The sequence below is a fragment of the Orbicella franksi genome, chromosome 5, assembly GCF_964199315.1.
Source record: "Orbicella franksi chromosome 5, jaOrbFran1.1, whole genome shotgun sequence".
In the NCBI taxonomy this organism is placed as follows: domain Eukaryota; kingdom Metazoa; phylum Cnidaria; class Anthozoa; order Scleractinia; family Merulinidae; genus Orbicella; species Orbicella franksi.
The window spans coordinates 17,945,985-17,958,365 of NC_138149.1; the positions used below are offsets into that span (position 1 = coordinate 17,945,985).

Genomic DNA, 12,381 nt, shown 5'->3' on the forward strand with positions numbered 1-12,381 from the left:
TGAACATACCGATCAAGACACGGTAGATTAGTTCAAAAACTGATCAAGACACTGATCAAGAAACTTGAATTTTAATCAGTCTTAATTATAATTCTAAATACAGCATTTTTCCCGCTTAAATCATTGCTTACAACAACAATACAGCAACATATTATTCCTTCTTAGACATCGTTACATTAATTGTTCAGTTTTTGAATTTTCCTTTCTGGAAAACAACATCCGTTAAAGATTGATCCTGTTTCTCTGTGGTAAAACATGTAGTTGTACTAACAACACTTGGACCTAGGATCTTTGAAACTTTAGACACATTTTCTTCTGTAGGCTTTTCGTACTGCAACAATGCATTAGAACGATGCCCCGACCTTTCGCGAATCAATTTTTCTTCAACCCCAGAATTGAACAGGGAGGAAACACAAGTAACGCGCAAACTGTGAGCGGTTTTGCGTTTAAAGCCTGCCGCGTCGCACATGTCAGGCAAAATCTTGTTCAAGCTGTTGATGCCTACGGGCGCTTTATCGAATGCGAACCTAGTTTTTGATGGCTTAAAGTAAAATGCAGTAACTTCCTTTGCATGAGTCTCAACTAACCCTACATACAATCTGAATATCTCAACAAGGCACGGCTCGTGCTTTTCCTCAATAGAATGACAAACGTGCTTGACCACTCGCGGCACATACTTTAGATCACAAAGACCTCCATGATAAGTTTTAGAGGCATTTTCTTCAAACTTAATAAAATTTGGACCAATTTCAAAGTTGTTTACAACAATATTTCTGTGATCTCCCCCCCGCAACCCAAAAACTTTTCCGTTGTAGAAATAGATCGTGTTCAATAACGACTTAGCTGATGTAGTTCCCAGCAATTTCTTTTGCCAGAATACTGCTTCTTCTTGCTCGCTCACAAACTCCTTTTCCTCTTTCTTACACTTAATGTGAAGCCCTTCTCGAACGCCATTCTTCATCTCGGCATCTAAGCAACGTCGGAAAAGGACAAACCTTCAAAAAATAACACACAAAATTAAAGTCCTGAAACAGTGCATTTTAAATTACTAACCAATTCGCTCTAAAAGTTGTCAAGTACCTTTTGTCACTAGCGTCCAGACGATTCAAAGCTTCTGATCCATTTTTCTCCGCCAAATAACGCTTGAGGGCACAAATGATACCATAAACAGACTTCGGAGGGTATCTTTCACCGGACTTTTTAGCTACCTCCATCACAAATTTTGACAACCAATAGTTCAGCGACAGAACGTCCATTCCAGCAATATCTACACTCACAGCGGTAACATTGTGTAAATCGTAGTCCTTGAAGAGACCGCCACAATCTAATACCGGAACTTTAACCTCTCTCAACCTCTGCCATTCGGCAAAAATGTTCACAGCCCACTTGTTTTTATACTTAGTTGAAACTGGAACAGCATCATTCACCAAAACATTTTCTTGAGAAGAGGTTTTTGGACCTCGAAAACGTTCTGATCTCCACTCGATCTCCATCACGCGGCATAATGTTAATTTATTAAAAATTCAACCTTTAAAACTTGCCCACATGGCCGCATATAAAAGATTCATTTCATTTACCATATGAATAAAAAACAGACAATAGCCTATTGAGCACGCCTACTAATTACCTATTCTTCGAAAAAAATTCTCATGCTACTTTGAGAAGCCAGCTCAAAAACTCGTGCTTCGTTTTTCATCACGGGTTCCAAACACCTCGAAACAATAAAAGCACTCCGCCTTCGGCGTCGTGCTTTCATCTGTTTCTCGGTGTTTGGAACCCCTGATGAAAAACTCGCACTCGTTTTTGATCTATTACTTACAGTATTTGCATAACTTAACAGTACTCAGCAACAGTACTCACTTTAAAACCTTAAAATCTGGCTACTTTTATCCAAAAGCTCACATTTAAGACATGTTGAAGTGAGCTGTATCTGGCAATCGATCTTTCTACACCTTTCTCGCTGGGAAGAGCTTAATTTTGAGCTCTGCAAACACGGTACTCACTTTTCCTTCTTAAGAATTGTTTTAAAGTCAACTCTTCCACACTGAATCAAGTTAGTACTGTTGAATTCACTGCCTGCGTGCTGTGACGAGACTTTTGTGAAATAATTTCGAAAAAGTACCATTAAATCTTTTGTTGAAAAATATTTTCGCTGGTTTTCTTTGTTGATACTTTGAGGAAACTGAATTAACAGTCTTTCCTTGTCGCTGAGTACTGTGCCGTGACCAATGAACGCTGACGTCACTACTCGAAGAGTATAGCGCCTCAGTATCTTCGTACTTACTGATACGTGCTGTAATAACTGTTAAGGTGATCACTAAGATGGACTTAAATACCAAATTTGTCGTTTAAATACTTGAAGTATCTGCACAACTGTACATACAATGTAAACAATTCTTTACCTATCCAAATCAAGCGACGCCGTTATCACTGCCAGCACCTACAAAAGTTTCTATATTATTTGAGATCAACACCTTTCCCGGTGGGTCCAAAACCAGTGAAACGCGAAACGGGCTATGGGGACGAGAATGATGGAACGCCTGCTTTCCTTTCTTCCAGTCCCCCTCCTTCCCCATATTAAACGTCTGCTGATTGGTGAGGTAATTGGTCTTCCGATTCCACGATGCTAGCCTTTTGACTTCTTTTCCCAGGTTTCTGGGTTTAATTCTAGGATTGCGGCCCTTTTTAGCTGCAGCAGCGAAGATGCCTTAGTTCAGGATTATAGAGGAGGGAACAACTGGATCGTTCCTCACGTGAGGTTCGAGTTCTTATGGCCTGTTCAGGTCTGATCCTTCCTAAATGGCCTTCAGAGCCCCTTCTTCAATTTGGCCTTTTTAGCGCGATAGATCTTCCCAGTTAAGGAGGAATTTTTTACCCCTCCAACAGAAGATCTACTGTGGCTCGTCTTCACGGTTTTCCTAACAATAGGTTTAGATTTTAGTAGAATTTTTTTCGTTCTAATTCTTCTGGCCTCCCTGCTTCGTGCTTGCTCGCGAAATATGCTAGTATATTTTCTCGTTTTTCGAGCTTAACACTGGATCCCATAAGATCTGCATTTTACAGTATTTAAGAGGCTCACACTGTGATCGGGATCGTACGATATCCTCCGGAGCATCCCGGCTGTAAATCGGTCTCACAGACGGTGAGGCGAGTGATAGTGTTAAGCTGGGGCAAAAGTGCATCCCATGTGTTATTCGGTGTTTTGAACCCCTCATTGAACACTCGCACATCCAGTTTGATCTATTACTTCCTGATTACCACAACTTCTGACTTTATGTAAAATTAAATGCTGACAAAAATAAATGGATTTTCAAGTTAAACTCACCCAATCTGACACCAAAGTTAGCTCGAACTTTCTCTCATGAATAAAATCGGCAACCATATCCGTGATAACAATTTTGTTAACCCCTTTGTAAACATCTCGATTATTTTCATTCTATTGCTGTTTTTCCGCTAGCTTTAACGTTGATAGATGTAACCAAACAAGCTGACAATTGTTTAGAAATAATTATGTCGTTTTTCTAGCATTTCCTGTATAATTATCCATTTGAAATGAACCATACCTAGAATTTTCTTTTCAGCCAAAATAGGATCATTATTTAAAATTAGTGAATCGGAATTTGGCTTTTAAATTGGAAACAAAAAGCTTAGGGCGTCGACGGAAATGACGTTTTTATGGAAGTACACAAACTCTTCTACTGCTACCAGCAGCGGATCGTTAGAGCTGATTTCTTTTTTGTTCAACCCTGTAATTTTCGTCTTGGAGTCATTCGAATTTAATTCCCAATTTGCGAGTCCTTGAGAGTTAAAATCAAAGAAAATTATTTCATCCTCAAACAGCTACAACACAACGAACATCTCGGAAACGTCTGGGCTCATTTCCTTCCTGTGACGAAGTGTCTTGCAAAACAGCTGTCTGTGTTTAAAGGAACTAAGGAAGAGTTGCATCAAAGTCGTGTTTCAACTCGTCTAGAGCGTAACCGATTGGTTTATCATATCTATTTCGTGGTTTGTTTCTTCCACTTTAAAATAACTTATGTGGTCTTATGAGTATGATGCGCCCATTGGAGGAGATGGAAGGACTGTAGAGAGAGCTAGCCCGTGTCAGCTATCAGCAGGAATCAATTCCCTTTTCTATGCCCGTGTGTATCACATTTGGGTCTGAACCTGCTGAGCGACAGCAACCTGAAACAAACAACACTTAATTGTGTTTGAAATGGTTAAACCGCGATAAGATTGTCTTTCCGTGCTGCTAAATTGAGCATCCCTGGGGGGTCCACTTCTCTGGTGAGAGTTTAAAAGGGCACGACTCTACATCTTGGTATTACGCGGACGCCGAAGATCATTTTCACTTTTCTTTTTTAAGAAGACAGTATATGGGAGTCTTTATCAGATTAATGTCATCGCCATCTCTTTACTGGTATGCACCGCCGCTCTAGTATGATGACATCCACATGCATGACCTCTTCTTTGATTCCTAATCTAAAATAGCGCTGTATGACCGGCATGAAACAAAAACAAGTTTAGGTAGCCTCATCACGACAACGAGAGGCATATATAACAATAGATAGAGAGTGCTAAGAATCACAATTTCACTTATTTTTAAGGACAGTCATGATTGTACCTGGTATTTTGCAAGTCTTGTAAGCTCAGGAATACTCCTGAAATTAATTTAACACAGAAAATTATCATTTACAGTGCGAGCAAATTCGCAAATATCTAAAATCTCTCAGTCTCCTCTCATTTATCAATTTGTTTCTCTTACCGCCAGTTTAACTGAGTTTCTATACTTTTGTCCCTCTTAATCTTTTCATTTGTCTTTCACGCTTTTAATTTCCGTCTTCTTTACTATTTATTTCTCAGTTATTTTTTCCTCCCCTTGCTTTTGCTTGCTGTTAAGCATTGATATTTGTATCTTTGCCCGTATTTTATTCAACTGATGGTCAGGGACAATAGATTACAGTGGTGTAACAATACATTTCATGATCAGCAGACATCCGTCTTGATATGATTAAGCTCTAACTGAACACGAGAGGCAACGGTTTACAACTGAAGTGCTAGATGACTAGATCTAGCCACTCGCTAATGGATGTGTTCACTTGATAAGAAGAACTCATAAATTTTACATTCCATGTGCGTAATAATAGTAAGAAAACATTGAATAAAGACAAACAGTTAGGACAGCACTGTACTTTTCGCACTTTTCAAAAGGGTACGTATTACTAACAATATGTCTCCTTTTCATAAATTGTTCTTTTATGGGTAGATAATAATAGACGAAAAATGAATTTGGCTGTCAAAACATTTTTCCGGCGAAATTTAAGGCCTCACATCGAATACATATTTCACATGATTTCCAGAGAAGTAATGCAAACTGAGTACCTTGGCCTCAACGAGAAAACACAAAAATGTCGTTTAAGGCGGAAATTGGTTTTTTTGAATGTTTCAACACAAGTATATCTGTAAAAGTGAAGGAAATACCCTGAAGAACCTAAAACGAGTAAATTCCGGGCTACATAATATAAGTTTGTTAAGTGTGGTGATTTTAACTTGATGACTCGAGGTTTGCTTCAAGGATGAGTATATTTTAATAATAATGCCTCCCAACCGAAGACAAACTCCCGTTTTCGCCGTTACGAAGTAGTTTCCGTTTTACTGTGAACTATCCTCTTCCGATCAGGAAATTACCTTAACCGGAAGTTTAAATAGTCAACGTGTATTTCTCCGCAGATGGACTCAAGAAAAATTGACGTCAACAGACTTAAAAGAAGAAACAAGCTTTCGTCATTTATCCTTCAACGAAAATCGTGCTTTAAGAATCGATGTTAATAGAGCACCTTGGAAAGTCAACCTGAGCAAATAGTTGCCTTGGATTTACATACGGTACAGAATTGCAATGAAGTGAAATCGACACTACAGTATTTGACATTTCCAAGTGCACAAGTGACTAATAGCACTAATTGGACAACAATGCACAGGTATTGTGTGAGTACCTCTGACGACCGAGGGTGCCGCTTTTCACACTAGTGCAGCGCACCGCCCTGAAACACATTTCAACCATGGCGTCGATTAGTCGAGAAGACGTCCCGACCGTACAGCCGCAGCAACAGGCATCTGACAACTCATTTTCCATAAAGAATATTTTGAATCTTCCAGAAGAACCTAAGGATGAATGTGCACAAGTGTTGAATCGCGAAGAAGACTGTCCGGTGTTTGGATGTCCTATCGTCCCTCAAGCTTTCAGACCAGTTGCATTCAACATGGAAGGAGCTTTATCACCTATGTACAGTACAGCACAGTGGTTAAATGCAGCGAGACATTTCCCTCCTTGGTTGCTTGGTACTCGCTTTATGAGATTTCTTCCAGGTGAGTGAATAAGAGCGTTAGTCATGTGTGGAGTGAAGCCGGGTGTGAGCATTGCACGCTCATAGCTCTCACACTGGAGTATATTTCAAGAGTTGTGGGCTGTTAGCCCAGGCTACGTCTGCAGGTAGTAACACAGAAAGAATTCAGTCATATTGCATGAGACATGATTGATGGAGTGCGAACAAGACTTCTGATGGAGTACAATTTGATTGAGAGTTTGACGAGGTACGCAGATGTTGATTAAGACCGTCTGAGAACAGCAGCAAACACTTTCATAAGTTTGCCGCCAAGAGCAGCTTTCTTTGTGTGCCTAATTGACAAGAATTACATGTATAACTCTACTTAAAAGGAGGAAATAAATCGTCTCATTCTGGAAGGGTGAAATCCAAATCAAAAAGAGTATAAATTTTGAGCGACAGCCGAATAGCTGTAAAAATAAATTAACAGTTAAATGAAAAACACCCACACAGTAGTTTGGTTCCGTCATGTATTGTCAAGCTGGTTCGGCAGCAGCTATTTCAATCTCTCAAGTTTTCTTTCCTCATGCGTGTTTTTTTGGCGTATTTGAAACTTGAGTTTTATAAGGAAATGTATTTGAATTAGAGAGCGGGTCCACCAGGAGCAAATCTGCTTTTCTAGACTCCGTTATCATTGTGCTGGTTGTATTTAGTAAATCCCATACAAAATATCTTGAATATTTTTTTTCTCTTTTCTCTGGCACCTATTCGCTTTGTAAAACTTGAAGCCATGAACCTGGGAGATGAAACTTCACCGTACCGCAGATATTCTTGTTGTAATGGCATGTGGCTCTCATCAAATTTTATTAAGGACGAAGTTTCTCTCCTACAGGTTACTGATGGATTTAAAGCGTTGATGTAAGAGGTGTCATCTCCAGGCGATGCTAAATTTATCAGGGCTCGACCCTCCAAAAGGCCACAGAATACCTTATATGACACTAAATCGTGTTAGTGGTTCTTAAAAGAACGTTTTGACAACTTAAACTATTCCTTTTATTTCGTCCGACATCTTTACCTTTCAGCAGATGAACTCGCTGAGCTTTGTGCAGTTAGTGCCTTGTAATTCTTGCTGAGTGTAATAAAACAGACGAGCGGTACACGCATTCTACAGCATAGCACAGCTGTAATATCAGAACATTTTGCGGGACCAGTTAAGTCGGAAACAAAAATTAATATTTGTTAGGCTAGTGCAAAGACTTCATGGATTCGAGAATTAAAGCGATCGAGTCTAGAGTGCTCCATGTTTAAAGTTTTTTGCGTAAGTTGCCTTTGCTCTCTGCAGTTTCTGTGATCTTGGCGTTGATTTGTATTGAATGTCTCGATCACAAGTCAGTCAAACACATCATGTGACCGTGTAAGAGTATCGGGAACGTTTGGCTAACTCTCTATATAGGGGTAAAGGTTAAAGAATTAATAACATTGAAAAGAGTAAAAGGAGTCTAAAAAATAAATTTGAAGTTTTACAGTCTAATGCCTTTACTTTACTGACTTAACTCGACCGATACTCACCGCTGCTACTCGTGCAGCCTCGTATAAATATTTACTGGCGTGTGGGATTTTCCAACTTTAAAAAGAAAAACAGTTCTGTTTTTAGGTATAAACAAGAAAATACAACAAATCTAAGTTTTTGGACTCTTTGCTCTCCTAAAGGTGTAACCCCTTACCTGCGAAGAAGACGTAATATGCGAAAAAGAAAGCAAAGACCTTTGTTTACACAACGTCAAGTGCAGGGGTTGGAACAGGAATTTACCAGAAACCGCTATGTGTCTGAAGAAAAACGAGCAGAGCTGGCTTCGACCCTGAATCTCACAGAAACACAAGTGAAAACATGGTTCCAAAACAGAAGAACAAAATGGAGAAAGGAAGCCAGGGACGAAATGGAAACCGCTTTGATGGACAGTAAGAGGCGCTGGAGAAACAACCCAGTCGATAAACAAGAAGTTCTGCCTTCCTCTTCAACGACCAGTCAGTCTAATTGTGCGACTCAGCAGTCTCAAGAGTTTATAGATTTGGACAGTTACAAACTAAAAATACCTCAGAAAGTTTGATTTGTTTTGTTTTGACTACTTCCCTGAAAAGAATGCCCATAGAGATGAGAAATTAAAAATAAGAAAATGGAAACGGAAAGAAAATGTAGAGGGTCGTTTGGTTTCACTTGAATCAATGTCTCTGATATTGCTTAATAATACTGATTAATTAAATAATGATATCAATATAGTAATCTGGGTAGAAAATTAAACGACTAATGGAGTACTGAAATGTAACTATCAAACTCTGCATATTTTATTTCGTTTTTTTAATTAGGAGAGTGGTGGAACTGAGCCCGAGACACAACTACATGCAAGCTATACAAAACTAAGGCTAGAGAAGATGAAGGGTGTTGTAGTTTCGGTTAGGATGAAAAGGATTAAATACACTTGAGATGATAAACAACACGTTTTTAATCGTACGAGCAAACAAGAGAAATCAGCGCAGGGCCTTGCGCATGTGTGAATGTGTACATACAGCATATGAACTGTGACATCTTCCTAGTTGTTGTAGCGCAGCAAAGGAAAGGATAAATTTGCAGAACCTAACACTAAAATAACATATATATATGGCTATAGAATATAACCACGCCATCCGCATGCAACCAAATACCGCGAGTAAACTATGACAAAGGGTAACCAAGTCAATCGTATAGTCCTTTTACAAAAGATAATCCCTCTCATGTTGTTTAACTCTCTCGCTATTCATTCTCTCTTAATTAAGGTCTATAAACACAAAAGAAAGATTACATTTCAAGGCCGTAGGCAGTATGAGACAAACCGAGGCACTTGCCTCAGTCATATTTTCGTTCCTGTAGTCTCTTTTCTGAAGGGAGAAAGTAAACAAAGCTGCCAAGTAGCTGTAGGAAGAGAATTCAACTATGGAAATTGTCTCAGTCATAATGTTTTTCTGGCTACGGCCCTGCAATTTAACCATTTTTCAAAAGAACTTTCACAGTGGAATAATGATATATTTTTGCAATGTGACATAATTTGTTAACTTGCGTTGAAATACTGAAGGCTAAACGTTTAGATAGATGATAGAGATGAATACTGTGATGGTTATGTTCCAGCGAACTTGCAGTCTCGTTGCTACTATATAAGCCATCTAAGTTACTTTAGCAGTCGAAATGTGGCAAATAATCAGTTAAGCTTTCGATTAAAAAGTTTGCGTTCTGATATCAGGACGAAATCGGACGTTCAAGACCGTTCAAACCTGACAAAACAAATAGCTCATTTTCAAACTTTCAGACAATCAATACAGAAGGTCCGAGTTCCTTCCCTGTGGTCCATAACAACTAGTCTGCTGTTGATTTATGCTTTGACTGATGCATTTCCTGTTTCATTTGTATGAATTTTACACCGTAAAATAAAGTCAACAAGAACTTAGCTGAGGATGACTGAATCATTGGTTTAATATGAAAGAACTGGCAATCATGGTGGAAGATTCCTAAACAAATTCACTTAATTTAAACGAACAAGAATAAAGAATGTGTTATGAAGACACAAGAATCGTAGCCAGTCTCCCTCTTCCTCAGTTCATGCGCCGGAAATTAAACAAACAGGCGATGTCGCTGAAAACGAACTGATATAATACATGGCAACTTGATTGGTTGTTGCTATTTTTTCGATTCTTTATAAACAGAAGGCTCAACTAAAAGAAAATCTGTAGGTCGACTGTAGGTCCAATAGCTCATGAATACCCTTTTTAACAACAAAATGACAGGGATTGGGGACAAGATTGATCTTTCATTACCAGATCCCGCAGGCAACAGAAGAACCTGAAATCTTCTCAGTGCTCCTTGATCTTTCGCTGAAAGATTTCGGTCTCTTAATTTTTAATTTTTAAGTCAGTTATTCCACTAAACACGGTCGTTTTTCTTCCATATTCAATTTGAAGCAATTTTCTTGGTAGCAGGCGTAGCAGGCGTTAAACGTGGGAGGCAAAGCGAAGATGGCTGGAGGGGGACCCCGGAGGGGGACCTGCAACGCCGGCTAGTTTGTGCGGGGCGATCACGGTGTAGGTTTCTGGTTTGTGATTGGCTGTTGTGGCTATGCTGCTGCTGGTGTTCATGCTTTCCTTCAACAACCCTTTATCCACCGCTTAAATAAGTCAGCACTACCAAAACAGGTTTCAAACAGGGTAAATATCGTGCGCTCTGTGGTCTGTACTCATCTCGCAGTTCTTTTGTATAAATTCAGAGTAGAGTTAGATAATAATGCTTAGTAGCCTTCTCGCTTCACGCCCCCGTATTGCCGATGTTACAGTCAGAAAATCGATTTATCGCCCTCTCCTAAAATAAACGACTCCTCTACCTCCCCTAGCTTGAAACATCATTGTCTTTAGTACCCTTTAGAGATCTTCGTGTTTATTCCATATTACCTATTTTGTATTTAAAAAAAAATTAGTAATGACAATGAAAATCGGGAGAGTCTGAAGTGATCTTCGAAAAACTGAATAAAAGTTATAACGAAGAAAAAAAACGAAACAATGGGAGATAAAAGGTTAAAAACGTGACGGCAAAGGATATTTGTTCCCTTGTTTCAAGGTAGACATGGTGACGCTGAGAGCATGCATGATGTGGGACATGTCCGGGTTGATATATCGTGTTTTGATAGTCACCGCTTCCTTTTAACTTACTTTCCTGTTTAGCAGATATTCGCTGACCTTTTTTTCTCAATGTTTTGTTCACCTAAACCTGCAGTTGACCTGTAACGAAATCATAACACAAAGTTCAGATCCAGTTTAGTTCCCCGGTTTAGTTCACTTTTGTATCTGATCTATTTTTAACAGCAAAACAGCAGTGCTGGTATCATTTTGAATTTCATGTTTTCGTTATTCATTGAAGTCATTGAAGCCCGACGTTCGTCGTTGACGAAACGAATGTAACCAGCAGTCGGAGTAGTTAATTTATCTTGCTACGCAGGTTATTAGAAGCAATGCAACTCACATTTCAAGCCATAAAAAGGTAAGATCGTTCTTCTTTTGTGGATACAGTGCGTAGTGTGCGGTAGGTCTTTCACCCTCACAGAGATAAGAAACGTTATCTGCACTCATGAAATACGCGCGCCAAAAAGATAACCATACAGTTCATGTTTACGAGTTGTAAATCTATTAGGAAGTGAGAAAAAGTCCATCAATCATGGCACGGAATACTTTAATTCTTCCTGATAAGTATCAGCAAATGACAGATTCTCGCCTAATCCGTGGCGGCTTGCCAAGGTCTTCCAGTCGCCGCCATGAATACTGCACGTGTGTTGTTTAGTTGTTGGCGCGAAAGTAAAAGATTTTTGATACTGCAATAAAGCACTCAATTTTTTCACTTTAAAGTTTATCAGTATTTCAAGAGGCTTCCTAAAGCCATAACATGTTACAAATACCAGGGGAAAATAACACAGATGTTAACTCGTCAAAATGAATTATGGAATTCAAGGGCAGGCATTTCCGGGGTCTAATTGCTTTTGAACAGATAAAAAGTTGGCATGATACCTTTTCTTTAATGTATTTTTTACCCAAAACGTAATGGCTTCACTATGCCAAGAAATCTGAAGCAGTTTAACGGAAATATTTCATTGGTGGTCAATGATCATTTTGTGTTCAGTTCTTTTTCTGTCAAACTACACGTTAGAACGTCCTGTCCTCCTGTTGTAAAAGCACTTAACGTAAGACAAGGTCAAATTTTACAGGGCATACAAGACCTTGGTAATCACTAGTTATGAGTAATTTTCGCTCGTTCATAACAATCAGAGCACTATAGAGGTCTGTCTAAAATCGGTTCCATAGAGATTCGTGTCTTCGTTATGGCAGACTCATGTTAGGGTGGTTAGCGTGGATTGTACCCACGAAGGAATGAAACAAGAAAGGAAAGGAATTAAAGAAAAGTAAAGTCTATAACTGTATAAAAGGAACTGGGAAAGAAAGAAAGAAAGAAAGCCAAAATAGCACAGATGATCCATAACGATAGCGGCGA

At 39.1% G+C, this 12,381-nt stretch overlaps 1 protein-coding gene across 1 annotated transcript; it reads right to left on the reverse strand.

Annotated features, from left to right (window-relative positions):
* Positions 1–184: 184 nt before the first annotated feature.
* Positions 185–1,493, reverse strand: LOC145487844 (uncharacterized). The gene is made up of 3 exons (XM_081466636.1): positions 1,081–1,493; positions 902–995; positions 185–541 (listed from the first exon to the last, which is right to left on the reverse strand). Exons 1-3 carry the CDS (start codon positions 1,491–1,493, stop codon positions 185–187), a joined length of 864 nt encoding a protein of 287 aa, XP_081322762.1.
* Between the last annotated feature and the right edge of the window lie 10,888 nt (positions 1,494–12,381).